This window comes from Pagrus major, chromosome 18 (assembly GCF_040436345.1).
Source record: "Pagrus major chromosome 18, Pma_NU_1.0".
Taxonomy (NCBI): Eukaryota; Metazoa; Chordata; class Actinopteri; order Spariformes; family Sparidae; genus Pagrus; species Pagrus major.
This window is the reverse complement of record NC_133232.1, coordinates 9,328,382-9,351,403: the sequence shown is the minus strand read 5'-3', so window position 1 is coordinate 9,351,403 and position 23,022 is coordinate 9,328,382. Positions and strand designations below refer to the sequence as shown.

General features: G+C 38.7%; 3 protein-coding genes across 3 annotated transcripts; all 3 read left to right on the top strand.

The window, feature by feature from the left end:
- On the top strand, nucleotides 1-11,781 carry srp72 (signal recognition particle 72). Its single transcript, XM_073486830.1, has 19 exons — nucleotides 1-134; nucleotides 643-763; nucleotides 1,497-1,617; nucleotides 1,790-1,933; nucleotides 2,178-2,289; nucleotides 2,384-2,415; nucleotides 3,742-3,866; nucleotides 4,056-4,113; nucleotides 4,271-4,402; nucleotides 4,515-4,643; nucleotides 5,029-5,101; nucleotides 5,513-5,577; nucleotides 5,749-5,844; nucleotides 6,229-6,332; nucleotides 6,675-6,752; nucleotides 7,336-7,473; nucleotides 7,623-7,660; nucleotides 9,006-9,165; nucleotides 10,696-11,781. The coding sequence occupies exons 1-19, from the start codon at nucleotides 35-37 to the stop codon at nucleotides 10,874-10,876; spliced, it is 2,007 nt and encodes a 668-aa protein (XP_073342931.1). The 5' UTR covers nucleotides 1-34; the 3' UTR covers nucleotides 10,877-11,781.
- Nucleotides 11,782-13,187: 1,406 nt separating this feature from the next.
- LOC141013624 (snRNA-activating protein complex subunit 1-like) lies at nucleotides 13,188-14,496 on the top strand. The gene has a single exon (XM_073487409.1). It carries the CDS (start codon nucleotides 13,234-13,236, stop codon nucleotides 14,314-14,316), a length of 1,083 nt encoding a protein of 360 aa, XP_073343510.1. The 5' UTR covers nucleotides 13,188-13,233; the 3' UTR covers nucleotides 14,317-14,496.
- An 898-nt stretch (nucleotides 14,497-15,394) lies between these two features.
- Nucleotides 15,395-22,723, top strand: arl9 (ADP-ribosylation factor-like 9). Its single transcript, XM_073487654.1, has 4 exons — nucleotides 15,395-15,796; nucleotides 19,648-19,825; nucleotides 19,911-20,086; nucleotides 20,972-22,723. The coding sequence occupies exons 1-4, from the start codon at nucleotides 15,557-15,559 to the stop codon at nucleotides 21,146-21,148; spliced, it is 771 nt and encodes a 256-aa protein (XP_073343755.1). The 5' UTR covers nucleotides 15,395-15,556; the 3' UTR covers nucleotides 21,149-22,723.
- Nucleotides 22,724-23,022: the final 299 nt, after the last annotated feature.

Here is a 23,022-nt window from a genome sequence, read left to right as displayed (position 1 = left end):
CTTCCGCGGTCCCGTCAGAGCTCATTCAGCGAAGATGGCGAATGCGGGGGTCTCGGTGGCTTCGCTGTGGACCGAAGTGAACCGCTGCGGACAGAATGGAGACTTCACAAGAGCGCTGAAAGCATTGACTAAAAGTAGGCATTCGTATCTTCCATCGTTACCCTCAGACGGAACTGGAGCTGCGGTCAGACAGTAGACAGACCGGCCCGTTTCTCGTGGCTCCAGTTAGCGGAGTTCACTAGCTAAGCTAGGGCCAGCTGCATGACCAGCTGTTAGCATGTGGCTATGCTAACCGCAGTTAGACACCTAATTCTCAGGTCTCACAAACACCGACTTAGCTTCGTGTACCAAACATTCACTCATTATAGTATACTGAAGTGATGCAGCTACAAAGCTAACTGGTTTATGTAGGTTTTATGTGGAGAGTTAAAATAATATTATGCCCCAAAAATGCGCCCTGATGAGTGACGTGTCCCTAGCATTACAGCTAACTTATCATGGTGGGCAGCTAATCAGCTTTCAGTCAGCTGTCACCCTTTTGGAAAACGCTTAATTCTCCTGTTTTCAGTCAGTACTGTGTTCTTTAATCTGCATTACTAATTAAGTGTTTGCTATATGTGTGTGTCTCATCTTCTGTTGCAGTTTTGCACGAAAACAGGGATGATGTGACGGCCCTTCACTGTAAAATTGTTTGCCTTATTCAGAATGGCACCTTCAAAGAGGCGCTGAATGTCATGAACACCCACTCAAAATTGCTCGGCAGGTAATCAGCTACTTGTCTTGGTTATTCTCTTGTTTACAACTCTTAAATGTGTTGATTATTGCTTGATAATGTGCGTTCTTAATATTGGCACTGGAACAATCATCTGTAGAGACAGTAGATACACTGAAATTTAACTGGCAAAGGTTTTGAATAATCAATTAATAGAAAATGCTTCTCAAATATTAGAGTTTACTATCTGTGTGTTTGGACTGCTGGACAGACAAGACAATCTTGACCATTTATATGCAGACTAAATGTTTTAGTGATTACTCAAGTGAGTTTATTTTTAGAGCACAGTCTTTTATAAAACCATTTCAAAGTGCTTTATAGTATGAAGCAATAGATAATATAAGCCATACATGGATACAAGCAGATAGCATGGATACTTGCATACAAACTCAAAATAAACAAAACAAAAATGGCTTGAATTTTACTTAAAACAACAAAGTGTATGTGTAAACTTCAAATCAGCTGATAGTCTGTTACCATAGGAGGAAAAGCAGGGACGTTTTTTCTGATATTATCAAATTTGAACAATTTTCAATCAAAATATAATCAATGAAAATAAACGGTAGTTCCAGGCTTGTTTCACATGAAATAATGGCACATGTATGATGCTGAAATAACTGTTAAAATAGTTATTTTTGTGCTGTACATATGCAAGTAACAAATAACTTGTTAATCACCTTGCAGTTGGCACTTTGTCCTAATTAGAATTATTTTGATTTCTCAGTGATGTTGTGTTTGAGAAGGCGTACTGCGAGTACCGGCTGAACAGAGTGGAAAGTGCCCTGAAGACCATTGAAGGTGCCGCTGAACAAACAGACAAGCTAAAGGAGCTCTACGGTCAAGTGGTAAGGCCGTCTGACCATGAGGGAACTTGTATTATTACTGCATGATTTTAATTTGTGAAGTTGTTTTCTGGAGCATCTCACAAAAACACATTTTCTCCATAATATCTGTGATATTGTGATGTTTGACATTATTCTTCTGCTGACTGGAGCTGTCTGTCTTTTTATCGTCTAGTTGTACAGACTGGAGCGCTACGATGACTGCAAGTCCGTCTACACAGATCTGATCAGGAACTCCCAGGATGAGTACGAGGAGGAGAGGAAGACCAACCTTGCTGCTGTGGTGGCTTCTATGAGTCAGTGGGAGAATGCTCCATTGGTAAGCACTCCTCTACAAAATTAACATGTTTAGTTTTTTGATACCTGTGATGTTGACCGTAGTTTGTCTTTTATGCTTTATATGTTTACCTACTCTTTTTAATGTTTTTAACTAGTATGAATTAGAAAGAAGCCAAGCTCGTACTGGATATGTTTGTGTAAATATCCCAGGAAGTGTCACAAGGCCAATTGCTGTGTTTTTGTTTTATGTTTCTTAAGATGTTGTATTGTATTTTCTCTTGCAGGAAGATCTTGGTCTTCCCGAGTCCACGTATGAGCTGTGTTACAATGCTGCCTGCGCTCTGATTGGCCAAGGACAGTTTACAGAGGCCCTCAATAAACTACGACAAGCAGAGGGTCAGTTCTACTCTGTTCTACCTTCTCTATCAATTTGTTTTTTCACACTATATTCATTCTTTATATGACACCAACTGGTTGTGTTCTTTCACAGAGCTCTGCAGAGTCTCTTTGGCTGATGATTCTGTGAGTGTTACTTTGTTTTTTCTATAACATTTAAGCATCTTTGATCAAGTGTCATATATTTTAAACGAAATCGATTTTTATTTTGGAATAAAATAAATTTCACTGATCGGGATCGGCAATTTTGAACGTGGACCCGAGCCCGATTATTTTTACCTCAGCTGTAAACGGAGCGCAGTTTGTGGCAGAACGCAGACACGTGCGCAACGTTACTCTGGCAACCCTGTGGATAAAACGTCTGCAGTGTGGACATATTTTAAATTAGAAAGCAAAAGCAGTGACATCTGCAATACCACTGTGTCGCGAGGGGCTAACAAAAGAGCTGCATTTAATACTACACATTTGATACAGCACATAAAAAACAAACACTCAAAGGAATATAACGAGTTGACTCAAGCAATACAGGCAAAGGCACTGAAGCAACAAACACTCACGGATACTTTCAAAAGGAAAGAGAAATATCCTCGAGACAGCGACATGGCCACAAATATTACAGAGAAGGGAACTGGATAACCAGCCCATCGCCGTGGTTGAGGATCAGGGTTTAGTTACTGACTTTGTTTACTTGGTTGTTTTTGTAAAAAAACAAAAAACAAATCAATGTTGCAATAGCATATGCAGAATAAGAAAGAGCCATGTGAAAGTATTTACTTTGTTTCAACAAAATAAAAAAAACCTATTAAGGAACAGCTTGGACGCAGTTAATTTTTTCTTAATGCAGCTGTATAATCTAGGAAAATATAAGTTAGGGCTAAGTATCGGATCGGGACTCGGTATTGGCAGATACTAAATATTAAAGACTCGGATCGGGGTAAATAAAAACCTGATCGGGACATCCCTACATTATATTATTGTAAATCGATCTTTAAAGATTCTGAAATAGTATAATAGTATAGTACAAGTGGCTAATAGAGTATGGCCTCTGACAATTTCCCAATTTTACGACTAAATGTGTTTGGTAAAGTCACAAACAGTTATGGAAAGCATTAATCTTGTTGTGAATATTGTCTGGACTGTGTTCAAGTCAAAGTTTTGTTGTTAAATCTTAGTGAACAGCATCCAAAAGTTTAAATTCACAGAAATAATCTGAACAAAGATTGGGCTTTTAAAATTGATCTTTTTTTGACTGTAGGTGTCACCAAAGTAGGCGAACAATATTAACATGAGAAGAAACTACAGATTCATCTAGTAGCAATTATTAAGGTGTTTTTAATTTTAGTAAATATACAACAGTGCCCATGTTTGCTTTAACTCCCTTGTGTCCCCCAGCTGTTGCATTTCCACTTTTCCAAGGATAATCACTATCATTAATGGTTTGTTCCTTTTCAGGATGTGACTGAGGAGGACATTGAGTCAGAGCTGGCAGTCATCCATTCTCAGATGGCGTACATCATGCAATTACAAGGTCGGACAGACGAGGCACTGCAACTCTACAACCAGGTCATCAAGCTCAAGTGAGTCCAGGGTTCATCACATTAAATTCACTCCCAAAAGCAGCTTGAGATAATGTTTTTGTATTCTGTTTTGAATGTACCTTTTAACAGTTTAGCAGGCATTCCAAAGGCTTTCCAGAAATTGCACAGTTTTATTGTGCCAACAGCATTGTTGTGAAATAGATAATCCATAATATGCTCCTAATTCAGGCCATCAGATGTGGGCCTGCTTGCTGTGACTGCCAACAATATCATCACAATAAACAAGGTAGGCGTTTGACAATTGTCAAGTAAAATCTCATCGTAAAAGTATCATTGTGCTTCTAACTGAGCACCACCATGTCCAAACTACTGCCTAAAAGATGTCAAATGCAAAACTCCAACTGCATCAGATGTTTTCATTAAAGCTCCGTCTGTGTTCACAGGACCAAAACGTGTTTGACTCAAAGAAAAAGGTGAAACTGACAAACGCTGAAGGTGTTGAATACAAGCTGGCGAAGAAGCAGCTACAGGCCATCGACCTCAACAAAGCCCTCCTGGCCATGTACACTAACCAGGTACAGTGATAGCTAAAAAGCTGTTATGAATCAGATGAAAAAGATACAGTCATGGCTGCTGACTTCATTACTAATCATGATTTGTTGGTACATTGCTGTTCACTGCCAACAGGCTGACCAGTGCAGAAAACTGTCATCCAGTCTTCAGTCTCAGAATCCGGGTCACCCGCGGCCGGTCCTCATCCAGGTTGCTCAGTTGTGCCGGGAGAAGCAGCACAGCAGGGCCATAGAGCTGCTGCAGGTAGACATCACAAACACTGCTGCTTGTTTTCTACCTGACTCTTATCTTTAAAACAGACGAAATGTCCCTCCTTTTCTTTCTGATTGTGTAAAAGTCAGAGGGTAGAGTAAGAACCCAACTTTGCTCAGGAACCCAGACTCATTTCACACCTTTGAATTGTTCACTATAGTCACGAATTTGAGCTAATTTTACTGCTGTGCCGACTGTCTGTATCTCTTAAAAAGAAGGATGAAATCTAATATGTAATCAAGCTTATTTGATCTGTTTAGTATGATTCTATAAAATTATATAGTTCTTCTATAGTGAAAAGTGACATGTGTATGATAGTAGTGTGTGATGTGTTTTTTCTTAGACCGCGCTAACTGATGATTCTTTTGTTTTCCAGCAATTCTCAGACCAACATCCAGAGAGTGCATCTGGCATCAAATTAACAATGGCACAACTCTATTTAGTACAAGGTACTGGTCTGTTTTTACATAATGCAAGGTACAGGGTTCATTTACAAGGAACGGGTACATTTATGTATTATCGGTTGAAAATGTTCCAGTTTCTTGTAATAAACACATGACTGTGTGTCAAATGAAATCATTTTTACTGTCTCAGTAGTTTCATCATTTTCTGTCAATTTTTTGTACATAATCATTGAAGAGCTTAAACATTTGAAACAGCTTAAACAATGAAAGAATGACATTTTGATTCCTCAACTATTACCTTCCCAGAAATAAGATTCTGTTTCCAGTGATTTTAACTGATAAAAATAACAGTATGCATTTTTGCAGGGTCACACATGTGCTGTATCTGTGTCATAATACTTTGTTTTGAGGGACTTGAATGATAAAGAGCTTTTGTTTTGTTTTTTTCATCCTCAGGTCACGTAACAAAAGCTTGTGATGTCCTGAGGTCCATTGAAGAGTTCAAGCACAAATCAGGGATGGTGAGTCTGGAATGAAAGCAGTGTTGAACTTGGAGTTTTCCACAACTGATACTGAACTGAACTGTTGTCTAAAGTTGACACTTTCAATAATGAATTGTTGGTTACAGAAACTGTGTGAACTCTTTTAGTTTTGTCAAACGATTCATCTCAAGTGTGTCATTGCCTCCTCAGATTTCAGCTCTGGTCACGATGTACTCCCATGAAGAAGACATTGACAGCGCTATTGACATTTTCAAACAAGCTATTGAGCACTACCAGTCTGAACAGGTTTGTGTCTATTTAGTTTTGGTCTCACAAAAATCTACTTCTTCCCATGTTTAATCAGTGAAAGCTTTTCAACATTTTATGTCCCTTTTTATGGGAAATTCTCTGGTGATGCAAAAAAAAACTGAAAAAGAGCTTGGTAGCCAACAGGCTATAGCCACCAACAGAGCACTCACTCTGTAACTACAACACTCTGCATTTGATTGGTAATCTGCAGGAAGTGCAATGCAGAAGCATTACAGCTTCTACTGCTTCAAAGGAAAAAAGTCAAAACAAAGATGGAGTTGAGTTAATCGCCGGTAATACTTTCATCTGACAAGACAAGCCAACACATGGAGTAGTTAGTGATATCTAAATGTGTAATCAGTCTGTCCTTCTTCTCCACAGCCCGGATCTGCTGCACACTTGGCACTCGTACGAGAAGCAGCCAATTTCAAACTGAAGTACGGACGGAAAAAAGAAGCCATTAGTGACCTGGAGCAGCTGTGGAAGTGAGTTACAGCCCTGAAAAACACTCTCAGGTTTAACATGTGTGGAGTGTTTGAGGATAAAAACACATAATGTGCTCCTTAGAGGTTTTCTAACAGCTGCTGTTTCTGTTTTCTGTTCACTCTTGTCTGCATGAAGTCAAGTAGCTCAAATGTTTTTCAAGTTCTTAAACAGCTTGATAGACATCATTACGAGGGACTTATAGAGTAGAAGAAAAATTTGCCATTTTAAAGGCAAAACATTTATTCTTTTACACATTTATACAGCACATCAATGAGTGCATGCTCAACCTTTAACCTTCCTCCTTTCACAACAATGACTGGGTTATTCTTTTCTTGAAACAGGCAAAACACCAACGACATCCACACACTGGCACAACTTATCTCGGCGTATTCTCTGGTGGACACGGATAAAGCCAAATCGTATCCTTTTATCTACTGAAATGAATGGAGCCGAAATGATTAGTAATTTGGTACTCGATTTTATCATTTTAGGCATTTTTTTTTTTTTAATTTGAGCAAAAACGTGATTTAAGCTAAAAGGGAGAATTTTTTTTATGTGGTATATGAACATATTTGTTTTTTTCCGATTGATGATGGATAACTCAATGAATGTGGAAATTTTGTGACAACTTGTTAATAACCCTTCTTGCCACTTCATGTAGGATGTTAAGGGTTCTGACTCATGTGGCCTATCAAGTCCACTTTCTACGTGCACTTCTAGAGTTATATGCCCCCTTGGTTGGCTAACCAATGATCAGGCATGGGGTAGCGAGTGAAACCTGTTGATTCCGCGGATATGACCAAATTTAAAACAAACAAAATATATCTGTATGCTTGGACTATCTATACAGACTCTTATGCCGGATGTTACTTTGCTCCAACAAAAAATATTCAGGCTGCAACGAACAAAAAACTTGCAGGCAGACGAGCGAGGCTAGACCTCTTGATGATGTTATGAAGGTGCACATTTTAAATGCGCTACTTCCTTAGCGTTCCTCTCCAGCCTCAGCAAACACCTACCGTCTGCAGACACAATGGCCTTCAATGTGGACGTGGACGAGCTGGAGAACTCTCACGGAGCGACCTATGTCAGGAAAAAAGCTGCAAAGGTCACAGGAGAAAACCTTCCCAAAGAACAAGGGTAAACCCTCATCACTGTCTTCCATATCAGCTATATGATGTTCAGAACATTTTTTTAATTTAACGACTTGGATTTTTTGTTGAGAATGTATTGAGGTAGGGTACATTATCACCTTATTTATGCAAAAATTTTTACATTTGTCTTCACAGCCAAGGCGAGATCAAAAAGAAGAGGAAGAAGAAGAAAGGCAAGCCATTAATAATCAGATCTTGTTTGTTGGATAGTTTCCAAAATAGGTTTTTTGGGGGAAAATAACGCATCCTAAAACAAATTATTACTGTTCAGAAGGTCTGTTTAATTTACAGTGCCTATAGATAGTATTCACCCCCTTGGATGTTTTCCTGTTTTATTGCTTTTATAAATCATGGTATCATGGTCAATATAATTTGCCGTTTTTGACAAGAATTTACAAAAAAATTCTTCAATGTCAAAGTAAAAACAGATTTCTACAAAGTAATGTCAATTAATTGAAATATATAATGTAAAATAAGTGATTGCGAGTGATTTAAAGCTTTCAGCAGCTGAGCTGGGAGAGACTCTGCATACAACAACTGTTGCCCGGGTTCTTCACCAGTCAAAGCTTCATGGGAGCGTGGCAAAGAGAAAGCCACTGTTGAAGAAAGCGCATTAAATCTCAACTAGAGTTCACCCAAAAGCCTGTGGGAGACTTCAAGGTCAACTGGCAAAGGCTTTTTGGCCATCAGACTAGACGCTATGTTTGGTGGACACCAAACACTGCACATCACCACAAACACACCATCCCCACTGTGAAGCATGGTGGTGGCAGCATCATGCTGTGGGGATGCTTCTCGGCAGAAGGCCCTGGAAGGCTTGTTAAGGTAGAGGGTAAAATGAATGCACCAAAATATAGGGAAATCCTGGAGGACAACCTGATTCAGTCTGCAAGAGAACTACAACTTGGGAGAAGTGTCTTTTCCAGCAAGACAGGGACCCGAAGCAAACAGCGAGAGCTACACATAAATGGTTTAAAGACAACAAGGTGGATGTTCTGGAGTGGCCGGGTCAAAGCCCAGACCTCGATCCAATACAGAATTTGTGGCTGGACTTGAAAAGGACTGTTCATGTCCGATCCCCGTGCAACCTGACAGAGCTTCAGCAGTTTTGCAAAGAATGGAGTAAAATAGCAGTGTCCAGATGTGCAAGCCTGATTGAGACCTGTCCACACAGCCTCAGTGCTGTGATTGCGACCAGAGATGCATCTACTAAATACTGACTAGAAGGGAGTGAATACTTATGCAATCAATCAATTATTTTACATTATATATTTTTTAATTAATTGACATTACTTTGTAGAAATCTGTTTTCACTTGAATTCTTGTCAAGAAAACAAATTATATTGACCATGATTCAATTTCTAAAAGTAATAAAAGGGGAAAACAACCAAGGGGGTGAATATTTTTTATAGGCACTGTAGATACTGAACTTCTGACCACGGATTCACCTCATATCTTTACTTAAGCTATGCTAAGCTGAGTGCTACTTTTCATGTTTCCTTCTGATCATCTTTTCAGGCAAACTGCCCAAAAACTGCGACCCCAAAGCGACGCCTGACCCTGAGAGGTGGCTGCCCATGAGGGAGCGTTCTTACTACAGAGGCAAGAAGAAGGGCAAGAAGAAGGAGCAGATCGGAAAAGGCACACAGGGAGCAACAGCAGGAGCTTCAGCTGAGCTGTGAGTAAACTCCAGACTCACATATGCACGTCACCTGCGAGTAGAGCTGTCTGGGTGCAATTTCCTGTAATTGAACCGTAGTAATTTTCACCACTAATGGAGGAAAAAGCACCCTGAGATTGTCCTTTTGTTTCCCTGCCAGTGAATCCTCAGTGGAGCTGTCCAGCTGCTGTGCAGGAGAAACAGCTTCTGTGTTATTTAGGCCAAAATAAAAAATACACTCAGTCTCAGCCAAAGTTTAAACCCACATGTTAGGACTATCAGAAATGCTTCTACATTTGGGAAAGTGAGGCCTGCCTATATGAGGGGTTGCACAGAGATGTTTGGTTTATTTTCTTTTTCGGAGATCCTTTATTTAAAGAAGGGGGTTTACTTGGGACAGATTTAAGAAACTGACCCTCTATCTTTTATTGTTGGATCACTGAAGGATGGTATCTTTGTTGACCTCTGGAATCTTTTTTTGTTAACTTGTCTAACCCTAAATTGCAAAAAGCCACCAAGATAAAGTCAAGCTGTTGTTGTAAAATACCCTTCTCTTTTTAATGAAGTATTTGTAAATGATGGGCATAGGGCATACAACCAATGATCTGATCAGATCTTTACAAATCCAGATGTGATCATATAACAATTACGTAGCCATATGTGCTGGAAAAATCATGACACCCCTAGCTTTTAATGATGATTCTATCATTTTGATATAACATACCTTAGCTGCAGATGACTCTTCATCATAACTTTTGCTAGAAATTTAGAAAGATCACAAGGAAATATATGTATATGCAAAACAAACAGTATTTTCCCCCATAAATTGATGTTTTTTGAGTTGCAGTATTAATATTGAGGGACAAATATTTAAAAAATTAGCCTTAGTTGTTAATTTGAGAAATTAGCTTTTTTGCTCTGAGTTGGATAATAGGATCAATACCAACCTCATGTTTGGGGCTGAAGCTAAAGGGGAATTGGCTCTCTCATCTAAATCTCTTCAAGAAAACAGATAAACATATTTCCAAAAATTTCAAACTATTCCTTTTAGAGCTGCAATTGTTATTTACTGAGTTGTAAACTATTAAATTATTGGCCAAGTATTTTGCTAATCAATTAATCATTTTGAGTCATTTCTGAAAACGAAAAAAGTCAACATTCTGATTCCAGCTTCTTAAATGTGAATATTTTCTGGTTTCTCTCCTCTTCTATAACAGTAACCTGAATATCTTTGGGTTGTGGACAAAACAAGACGTTAGAGGACGTCCTCTTGTGCTTTGGGAAACACTGATGCACATTTTTCACCATTTTCTGACATTTTATGGACCAAACAACTAAGCAATTAATCGAGAAAATAATCAACAGATTAGTCAACAATTAATGCAATCGTTAGTTGCAGCCCTAATTCCTTTTAACCACTTGCAGGGCACAGATGGTACAAGGTTTTCCAAACATCGCATTTCAACTTGTTTTAAAAGTTACAGTAAAAGAGTCATTTCCTTGAGATTGATCTCTCATGTCTGATTTTTGGCTCTTCCTCTGTTCCAGTGATGCCAGTAAGACGGCCAGCAGCCCCCCTACCTCCCCTAGACCAGGGTCTGCCTCCGGCTCATCTACAGCTCCAGCCAGCAACGTGGTCCCGCCTCGACAGCAGAAACCTGCAGCCTCGGGGGCCACGCGCAAGAAGGCACCACAGAAGAAGAAGAAAGGAGGCAAAGGAGGCTGGTAGTCAGGGGCACGTGAGGAGGAGGGAACATAGAATACACTGATGTCTGTGTGGCTGAGACATCGCCAAGAAATCATAAGCTTTTCACTTTTTTATGTTCAGTTTCACTTTTTTTCGGTCTGGCCTTTCATTTTAACATGAAACCAAAAGTTCCCCTTTGATCCTCTGTCATTCATTTGTGTTTTGAAGTACAGAAGAGAGAATATTCAAAGGACAGTTCTGCTCAAATTAACTTTTTGTTGCTCTGCAAAAGGTTTTTTACTTCGTTTTGACTTGTGACCTTTTTAAGGCCACAGTTAAAAGAAGAAAACTGAAGCCACTTAATGTTTTTTAATGGAAGGTCCAGAGAATGGAAACATGCCTTTTCTCTACTGTTACATGGTGTTATTGGCTGTATTGTTTTATCATTATATGCCAAGTTTACATCTGTACAATTCTGTAATAAAATGCGATCATAGATTTTTGATTCCGCAAACCTCTGTTCAATAAAGTTTTAACTAAATCCTTGAAATCATGACCCTTTTGACATGAAAGCCATTTTGTGGGACCTTTCATTTTCATTTAGATACAACCACAGATTAGCTCTAATGATAGTAGTTTTGAAAACATATTGCTTTTGCAAAGTAACTTGAAGATACATTTTTAGAGAATTGTCCTTAATGTTTCTTGTGTCTGAGTATTAGGATGTCACACGTCATTCATACATCCTTAAATTGTCCCTTTACTTTCAATCAGCTGCAAAGATGCAATGCTAGAGAAGTATTTATTTTTCAGTCCCTGTGTTGGTTTAAATTCAAGCAAAAGGATTTTAATTCTTGAATTAAGTTTTGTCAGCTGCATGTTTCAGGAAATGAAAGACCAAACAGGTGTCCCATTTTGTTAAGTCTTAATAAAAGTCTTTACAGCGACATGTGACCCCTGTGTTTCCTATAACATTTTAATCTGAATAGATAAAATACCTTCTGTTTTTTGAACATCAAATTTGAAATGGCAGGTATCAGTAACTGATATAGGCCATTTCTTTGCCGACGTGGAGAAAGTTCCCAGACTCCTTGAGAAATCACTCAGTTTTGTAAGTTAGGAGCTTCTAAGAGAAACTTTATAATTTTGTGAAACGCTGTTTACAACAAATTGGGCCTCCTTGATAATTCGGCGAATGTTATGTCGAAGTGGAGAAAGTCACCAGACTCCCCTGAAAGAACGGTCAGTTTTGTCAGTTTGTCTCGGCATCGCTGTACCAGCCTGTCTGCTTCTGTGTCTAAAGTGTGTCTAACCTGTACACATTTAGCAGCTGTTAAAACACTGTTACAACTGATTTCACCATTTACACTCATTTATGAAAGAAGACAACAATTTATTAATATCAAATTCTACAAATGCAGTAAACAGGCCTATAGGCAACTTTTTTGTCGCTTGTGAAATCCCCAGTCCCCCTTAAAAAATCGCTCAGTTTTGTAAGTTGTTGAGTTAAGAGAAACATAACAACTTTGTGAAACGCTGTTTCAACAAAGTCTTAGCTATTTGGGACTCCTTGTTAATTCGGCGATTGTTAGATATAAGTATTGCTTCTCTTTGTTGACGTGGACAAAGTCACCAGACTCCCTTAAAAATCACTCAATTTTGAGAGCTGTTGAGTTAGGACATACTTCATGAACATTATGAAACGCAAATTCTAAATTGTTTGTGGCTTCTTGTAAATTCGGCATTAAATACAACACATTCAGTTGTTTCTTTCCTAGTAAAAATGGTCAGTTTGTCACGGCAGCGTTGCACCAGCTTGTCTGCTTCTGTGTCATTAGTGCGTCTTAGCTGTCAACATAAAGCAGCTGTTTGAACACACTGTTACAGCTGACTGTGTTTAAGAAAGAAGACATCATTTCACAAATACAGTGAACAGTAAATGGGCCTATAGGCAACTTCTTTGATGCTCATGAAGTCCCCAGACTCCCTTGAGAAAACGCTCAATTTTGTAAGTTGTTAGGGAAAATATTTATAATTTTGTGAAATGCTGTCTACAACAAATTCTTAACTATTTGGCCCTTCTTGTTAATTCAGCAAATGTTAAAATATTTCTATCTTTGTGTAAAAAACCTCGTGTCCGTTTGTTCCAGTGGTGCACAGAGAAATACAACTCCAGCTATTGTGGCAATTAAATGAACTCGTCTTGATTGCATATTTCAACATTTTCATTTTACTTCTGCAGAGTTTGATCGGTTAATCGCTCCTTCCACCTGTTGTGGGCGTGGTTATTTTCCAATTAGCCAATGACGAGCCTCACCTGCCTTGAACGCGTTCAAAGCTCCTTCAGACGACTGACAAACACTTTGACTGTTATCTGAGGTGTTTATTTCGTAGAGGAGATGCCTCGTGTGCCGCCTGTTTACTCTGAATTCTTCTACAGTCCTCTGACTGAAGATGTGGAGGAACTACTGGCTCGTTTCCAGCAGACTGACTCAGTCAGGTATGAGCAGTTTTCAGCCATTTGGAGGGAGATGGGCCTCTCGGATGTGTTTTTAGGAATCATCCATGTGGCTGAAATGAAGAGATTCCTCAGAATAGCATTGGCCACAGCTGTAAAGTACTTCCTGCCTCCATACAGCTACCAGATCAGAGTAGGCGGCTTGTATCTGATGTTTGGTTTTTACCACATACAACCTGCTGTTCCACCTGTGAATATCAGACTCGCTCTGAGGGACTGGGATCAGGTTCAGAAGTTTCTCAAAGACTCTGTGGATGCTGGACATCAGGATGTTGTTTACGTATATCAGAAGCTTGTCACAAACAAAGCCATACACTACACCGCCATGCCACATTTCCTCACCTTCCAGAAGCAGAGGAAACCAAAGAGAGAGCCTGTGTGTGCTGAGTTTCTTGGGAGGACCACAGCCATCCAAGAGCTCATGACTGCAGACGTCCTGGAGGAGGTGAGTAACATCCAGAGCTGCTACGAGAAGATGAAGGAGGCCACGGTGGAGGTTGGCTCCGAGGTCACCATGATCCGTCGAGACTTAACCACCAGCTTGGAGAAGTGCATGTCAGAGTTCATCACCTGGCAGCAGAAGATTTTCTCACAGGAGAACAAAGACAGGAACTCCAGTGATGAAGATGATGAGGAGGATCGAGCTGAGAAAGAGTCCAGCAGCAGGGCCCGGCTCCTGGCCTCCATCAAGCAGAAGAGCTATGGAAGCTGCCAGGAGGCGTCCAAGTCCAGGAGGCACCGGCAGGCCCAGGTGGTGGAGTCGTCCAGCTCGGGGCCGGAGCAGGTCCAAGAGGCAGCACTGCAGAAGAAGAGGCCTCCCTCACTGCGGGCTCGGACCTGGGAGAGTCTGGGGAGGATGAAGGAGGAGAGCACGCTCCAATCCTGGCTCCTGAGTGCTCCTGAGCAGAGACAGAGGTTACTAATAAAGAGGATGAACCAGGTCGCACCTCTCAAACCCGCATAGGAGGCGAGGAAGGAGGACCGTCAGCTCCACAGAGAAGTTCTGTCATTTGTTTTTGTTCCTCCAGGTTAAAGCAAGTTCATTTGGAAAATGACATTTATAATTTGAGATGCAGTGAAATTTGAGTTGGTTATTAAACTGGGATCCTTTTATTTGTTAATAAATGAAATCATAATTATCTCACCTTCTTGTTTTCACTCCTGTACACTGGGGGAAAAAATGCATGAATACAAGGTGTGTTTTTTTGTAAACCTAAGTGTTAAGTGCTAAGCTTTTTCTTCCTTTGTGTGGTGTCAAAAAAGTGAAGTTTAAGACCCAGTAGAAATATAAAGAGCAGTTCACTGAGTAGTGATTGGAGGAAATATACAATAAAAAATGGCAGCTAATGAGTCACTACTTAATATTACCAGAGGCACCATGAGTGAGTTTTAAGGCCTGAATTCGTCTGAAAAATCCCACCAGGGAGAATATTATAACTAGGGTGGGTGATATATACAATATATGTCGTTATCGTGACATGAGACTATGTATCGTCTGAGATTTTGGATATCGTTATTTCATGATATAATTTTTCATGATATAATTTTATCATATGTTTATTTACTGCGTAAAATAAACAACTGAATCACAAACAATACTCTAAAAGTGGTCTTCATATGTGCAAAATATTCTGGTATACATACCCACCACATGATGTGGGAGAATTAATGAAAGTTCAACAAAGATACTTCTGAGTTTATCTCCAACGGATTTTTTTTTATTTTCCCTAAATATTTTAAAATGTATTTATTATTTACAGTGGGAAAAGCCATGACGCCAACATCTTTTCATTTATTTCCTGTAAAAGTATTTAGACATGGGTCTTTTGGGATGTAACTAACTATATAGTTAATATTCATTCCTATATAGTATTATGTATTAAGTGAACTGTTGTTATAATAATTATTTATTGTAATAATAATAATTTTTAAAAAAGCTAAGCGTTCTGAAGATATTTAAATTTATACTGGGTATAAGGGCGCCATCATGCGGTGAGACTGTAGCACTGCATCAACAGAAAGCAGCCCGGAAATATCGTTTGTAGAAGTTCCTCCTGAGCTTCCTGTCAGCTAATCCACTTGTTGATGAGAAGAGGAGGAGGACGAAGAGGTTGGAAAATCTTCATCAAAAAAGTCGAGCAATGGTGGAAACGGACGGATAAAAGAAGCGGCAGTTTGAAAAACAGAACCGGCGGTTGAGCGCCATGTTTGGTCTGAGAGAAGCCGGTGTCCTCGGCGCCTCCGTCGCTCTGGCGGGGGGAGTCGCCTATCTTATCTGGAACTACGCGTCCTCCTTCGGGGAGAAGAAGCGTGGAACACCGCCGAATCAAGACGGCACAAGTGCGAGAGAGGGGAAGAAAGAGGAGAGAAGAGAGGCAGCTGAACAAGCAGTCGTGGTCGCTGCTGCGCCAGTTGTAGCTGCTGAAGCTCAGAAAGCACCAGAGGTAAAACATTAAGTTTACCCGACACACCTTCATGGGAACCGTGGTGGAGTGTGTACATCTAAAAGAACCATAGAAGAAGAAACACATTTCTAACTTTAGACCAGATTAAAGAGCTTCTACAGAACATATTTTATGTTTTAAGTTTGTATTTAATTCTAAACATCATCAAGAGTTTATAGAGTATTACTACAAGCATCTAAATGCTTTTATTTGTATGGTTAAAACAGCAACAAGTCGAAGCAAATTCTCTGGAGGTTCCTGTGGGGGCATGCTGGGAAATGTAGGAGCTTACTGACTGAAATAGATTGGAGGTCAAACTAACTGTCATGCCAGTTTTATTTAGAGCAGGTCTAGACCATACTATTTAGGAATAGGTTTAGTGAAACCTTTAAGTGCGCAGTAAGCGAAAATGCCAGATTACACGATATCCAGGCTCTCAAGTGTGCAAATTTGATGTTTTACTATGACGTGAAAATGTAGTATTTACAATAAGGAAATTGGAGGCATCTCTTGGGCTGTGGAAAACTGTGATGGACATTGATTTTTCCACCATTTAATAAAAATAAATGCTGATTTATCACTAACTACAATACAATACAGTACAATACTGACCATTTTCATTTCTGATTATTCTGCACATAATTTTCTTGATGAATAGTTAATTGTATGATGTATCAGATGAATCAAAATAGTAAGAAATGCCCATTACAGTTCAATACAGTCGAGTCCAAGGTAGTGTCTTTGAATGTCAATGTGAATTATCATGTTTGAGAAGGTTTTTTTTTTCCCAAAGCTTTATTTATCATTCATCAATATGGAAGCCCATTTCCGCCAGTGTGATGAAAAAAAAGATCCTGTAAGTCATTATAATGACTTAGTATCTCAAAATAATGAGATAGTATCTCAATATATTGACTTAGTATCTCAAAATAATGAGATAGTATCTCAATATATTGACTTAGTATCTCAAAATATTGAGAAAGTATCTCAATATATTGACTTAGTATCTCAAAATAATGAGATAGTATCTCAAAATATTGACTTAGTGTCTCAAAATAATGAGATAGTATCTCAAAATATTGAGAAAGTATCTCAAAATATTGACTTAGTATTTCAAAATAATGAGATAGTATTATATAAAATAATATATATATCCAAAAATATCAGACTATCAATTAAGAATGAGAATGGAATCGCTGATGTACTTTGATTTTAATTATTTTGTTTCATTTTAGGAGCACTGAAACCAGTCCTTTGACTGATATGGACATCTTCTCACTACTAAAAATTCATTAAATGTAACAAGTGACAGCATCCACCTTTGCCGACTTTACTAGATATTTGTTCTTAACAACCAGCATTGTAAGAATTTCAAAATCAGGTTTGGAAAAATTTAAGACACTTTTTTTTCTTCTCCGTGTGTTATGTTTTATTGCATCTCACTCGCCAGTCTATATTACAAAATGGCTTTATCAGCATAATAACAGTTACTGTAAGAGTAACTAATAATGACTAGAATGACACTCAAAGAGATGCAACACCTGCGTGTGAGCTTGCTCAAAATTAAAATGTAAAAATTATTATCTACATGTGCTGCTCTTTTATACCTTTGTTGTTAAGGCAAAATGGAGCTACAAAAACATCAACCTATAATTTAAAGACAGTGTCACTAATGTATCCACCCTGTGTGCCTGTATTTCAGATGGCATGTACAATAAACAATTAAGGGCATATTTATATACAATGGTAGGCCTATTTAGCTGAAGCTTTTTCTCTATTCCCCCAACCCATTAATAATCATTTGACAAAGTCTTAGATAAAGTTCAGTAATTTCATACACATCGTCAGACATGGCAAGGTTGTGCTCAGCCATAAATTCCATACATAAGTGAAACACATCCTCATCACAAGGATAGTCCTTAAAAACACAGTCCTCTCGACCTATTTCTATCTTCATTTGATCAGCTGGCTGCAAGAAATTCTGAGACCCATAAAGATTGGGACCTGCATAGATTATTGAAGGGCGGGCATTTGGAGCCCGAGGATTGTTGGTTGTTCTTATGCGATGATCATTCCAGACAGTTCAACTTCATCAAGCTCCTCCTATAGAAAAGGAGTGAAACGGTTGTGTGAAAATAATCCGTGTTTATGCCGTTATATCTCATAGTTACATTTGTGTTGATAAACAATATTTTGAGGATACTATACCTGTATAGTATTTTGGAAGCAAACTTGGATCAGTGATTTGTCAATGAAGCTGTCAACAAAATAGCCATCTGCTTTCAGCTGGTCGAAGTGATCCATCCAAAACTGGACGCATTCACTTCTCAAGGTGCACCACCAACATTCAAGCCTTTGATTGCCAGTACTTGGACCTAAAGTGACATACTCCGTACCATTCTCATCCTCACTGTTGTGCAGAAACTTTTGCATCACTGCAACGTGTGTATTCTCAGTACGGAGATTTAACCTGACTTTTTGTGGACATCCATTGTTTTCGGTCACAGCATCTATAAAATAACCTGCGATAATAGTGTCACTGTTGGTCACTGTTGGTCTTGTATGCTTCTAGCCACATCATTTTTCTTGCCTTGTCTCACCCACTTGCTTCTGTTGCTTTGGCGCATATGAGGCACAAGACATAGGCCTAAGTCATTATTTTGAGATACTACCTCATTATTTCGAGATACCAAGTCAATATTGAAAAAATAATGAGATAGTATCTCATTATTTCGAGATACTACAACCTCATTATTTCGAGATACTAAGTCAATATTTTGAGATACCATGTCAATATATTGAGATACTAAGTCATTATTTTGAGATACTAAGTCAATATTTTGAGATACCATGTCAATATATTGAGATACTAAGTCATTATTTTGAGATACTAAGTCAATATATTGAGATACTAAGTCAATATTTTGAGATACTAAGTCAGTATTTTGAGATACTATCTCATTATTTTGAGATACTAAGTCAATATATTGAGATACTAAGTCAATATTTTGAGATACTAAGTCAGTATTTTGAGATACTATCTCATTATTTTGAGATACTATGTCAATATATTGAGATACTATCTCATTATAATGACTTACAGGATCTTTTTTTTCATCACACTGGTGGAAATGGTCTTTCATACATCAATGATACGGTAGCAATACAAAAACAAAGGACATAGGCATCATGACAACATAAATAGTAGTAAGACGTTACATTCAACAAGACACTGAAATAAGGTACATTTATTATATCACGTTTGAGAAGATGAGGCCATTTTTGCTTTATCATTGATTTAAAGGTCCAGTGTGTAGAATTCAGAGGCAGAAATGGATATGATATTCAAAATTATGTTTTAATTAGTGTATAATCACCTGAAATTAAGAATCGTTGCGTTTTTTAGTTGTTTGGGCCTTTTATGTCCACAGAAGTAGATTTAAAGGGCTTGATCTTCCACAGAGTCATGTTTCTACAGTAGCCCAGCACGGACAAACCAACCGCTCGCTCTAGTGACAGCCTCTCGCATGTTTTGCGTTTTTAGCAGCCACTGCATGGGAGGCTGAGGCGAGCGATATTTCATTGGTTGCCGTCTGTAACCACACCACTAGATGCCACTAGATCCTACACACTGGAGCTTTAAAAAAGTCAATTGTCAAAACTGTTGCTGTTTCAATGACGTAATAGTAATTTTGACATTTTAGACTATGTTTTAGTTTACAAGTGTGTATTCGACTGCATTTTGTCAAAATTAACTGTTTTCATTTTTAAAATTAGGCTTCTTTTGCCCAATAGATAAAAGATAGTATCTAAAGGCTAATCTGATGTGCATTGTTCTGTGTGTGCTGCAGTCCCGGCCTGTACAGTCAGCTGGGACCCAGGTTCTGGTTCTGGGTCTGGATGGAGCCGGTAAGACCAGCCTGCTTCACTGTTTGGCCACTGGCAGCCAGGAGGATGACATGCAGCCGACACAGGGCTTCAACGCCGTCTCCATCAGCAGAGAGGACCTGCACATTGAGTTCCTAGAAAGTGAGTCTGACCTCTTATTCACATCTGAAGGAAACAAAAGTCAATGAGTTGGTGTCATAGTCATCTGTCTGTCTGTCTGTGTCAGTTGGAGGTAAAGAGGAGCTGCGGCCGTACTGGCAGAAGTACATGTCCAAGGCTCTTCTGCTGGTGTTTGTGGTCGACTCCTCCAACCCACAGCTTTTCCCCGTTGCTAAGAAACATTTACACGAGCTGCTGGTCTCTGACCCCCGCCTGCCTTTAATGGTCCTGGCCAACAAACAGGTGAGTGTGACAGAAAAATCACTCCAGATTGTTTCCAACAAAAGCCTGTAGGCCTGTTGTCCTTAAAGAACCTCGCACTGTCAGTCTATGTTGGGATTGGCTGCAACTAATGATTTTATTATTGATTAATATATAGAATGTTTCTTGATTAAATGATTAAGTGCCCATCACACTTTCTTAAAATCTCATTAAGTTTTTGTCTCATTAAAACTCTATAACCCAAATATCTTCAGTTTGTTATTTTAAAAGATGAAGAAAGCAAGCATGTAATCACATTTGGTGCCAGAACAGAAGATGTAGCCAGAACGTTTTCATCAATTTTTTTCTTAAATCGGTTATCAAAATAGTTGTTCAGATTGGAAATGGATAAAGAGTCACATTGCACACAAGAATTCACAGGAGAGTGAAAGGGTATTTTAAAAGCTAAGACTTGCATTTTTGAACAGACTGTTCTAAAACAAAATGTTTGAGATTCTTGTCTGTGGTCTATGTGTTTTATTTCTCTAATGTCATCAGGAAATTGGAAATGATGTTACTTATCCAAATAAACCGAATATTTAGTAAGAAAACATGCACACCCTTTGAGCTTTAACTGTGTCAGTGGGAAATGATTTGATCAAAACATAAGTTTTTGTCCATCAGATCTTATAGCTGGCGATTTTTAACATGAATTACATTTAACATTGAAGTGATTCTGTCTTTTATCTCCTTGGATTTTGGTGTGTGGGAATGCCTAAAATTCCTTGGAGCTATAGTCTGAAAGAAAAGACAAGAGGATGCTTAACTAACAGAGTATCCTCTGATGTATTTTTGTTATAAAGTAAGGGGATCATCTTTGAGATCTATTATCCCTGATGTTTCCTCTTGTTTGTCTCATGTTTCCAGGACCTTCCAGGAGCCTGCAGCATCACTGACCTCCACGACGGTCTGTCCCTGTCTGAGGTCGGAGACCGCAAGTTGTTCCTCATTGGCACATATGTGAGGAACGGAGAGGCAGAGCTCAGCTCAGGTGTTCAAGACGCTCGAGACCTGATCTCCCAGATGGTTTGTGACGGCAGATAAAATCATCTGTCATTGATCACTTAATCCTGTGTTTTTGAGAAAATCTAATAGGCTGTTTGCACCTTTTCACTTAACTGTTCTCACTACACCAGGTTGGCTGGAAGTCTTTTATTTATTTTTTGAGAAAATTAAAACTCTTTTCTTGTTTTGGTGTGGTATATGTAGTTATGTGACAGTGTAAAAACGCTGACATTGAGAAACATTTCCTTCTTTCACTGTTACCAAATGACCAGATCTTAATCTTAATCTCCGAAAAACCAAAGATTTATATTCTTTACATCTAAGTGGGTTAATTCACCAATTAAATAGATCCGTAAACATTTCTCTTTACAAGATTGTGGGCTTCTGTAGATGATGATACACGAGTGACTGTAGAGGCAGTTCAGGTGCTGCCTTCAGGTTTTAATGCAGAGTGTCAGACGGTACAGAATCACAGTGGATTTATTTCACGCTGTAGATTCTCTAGGCCCATCTGTGTAACAGTCTGTTATCATCATACTCATAGTTTTATTGTCTTAGCAAACATAAATGTAACCACCTGTTAGTTTTCTAGTTACTTAAACTGTATCACAATGTTCTTTGTGTGTCATGATCCATAGGATATTTAATACCTCAACAGAAAGAGCTAAACCTGGCAAGATTTTCATGAAAAAATAAATTCAAGCATATCAATTTAAGAGTACAAAGAGCTCATAAAGATCTGTTACATTCACTTGCTATTTGTCCACTTTTTGGCCTCCAAATCTCAAAGTAAAACACAAAATGTAAGTAGTATCTGCTGCATTCAGGTCAGTGAAGGTGCTTGACATGATTTCTGGATATTAAAAATATGAAACATTTTAAACAGTGCCTCTTTCTGCCATTTGGGGCCGCCAACTGTCACAGCATTAAGAAGAAGAAGACATCAAACTTGTGAGACCTGTTGACCTGTTGAAGCTTTCTCATGTGCCGTTAATAAACAACAGGACACCACAACTATTTAATGTCTAAGTAAAACAGTTGTTGAGTGAGGCAGGCAGAGTAGATATTGAGGGCTGTTTGCTTTAATAATTATCTGTTATATTGTCATTTTATTATTAAATAATCAGACCTTGTCACCAAACTGTAACACTACCAAATGATTTCTTACTGCAGGGGTGTAATTTTTGGATTAGAGCTTTAAACATATCATTGCTTTCATGACACAAGTTCATTGTTGCGTTCTTTGATGAGTGTATTGTCTTAATCTTAAAAAGGGAATTTACTTCATCTTAAAAAAGACGTCTTTAAAAAGTGTGAATAAGCTTGTGTTCTTGCTGTTCAGAGAGATGTCTGCACACAGCTACTTGCTTGTTGTTTTGTCTTAAAACTGTTTTATTTGATGGAAACTGTTGAATTCACTGTGACCTCTGAACTATGTTGTTGAAGTGTGCAAAGCCTTTACATGTACCATTTTTGAGAGCACATTTTTCTAAATTTTCCACTTTTTCCAATATCAAAACATGTCCAACATACAGTATTGTGTGAACAGATTCATCCCCATTTGATGTAGTCTTGTATACAGGTGTTTGTATACAATAAATTGTTTTCTCTAAATTGATGACTTCTTGTGCTTTCATTGTAGTAGTGAGAATTGAGCACATGACCGTCCAAATATAGTCTCTATAGACACCCTGCAGTGCCAAATTTATGTGTAGACTGACTGACATAAAAGCTTTGTCCTAACATAGCGCCTGACATTTACTCGTCAAAGCACGTTTATTTCTGGAATCTGATCCAAACACACAGCAGCTCTCCAGAAATACTGCAGCAGCCGCCCTCAACACTGACCTCGACGTATCACTTTCCTTTTAACATCCTGCAACGGAAATCTTGAGACAGCAAGATGGATGGGT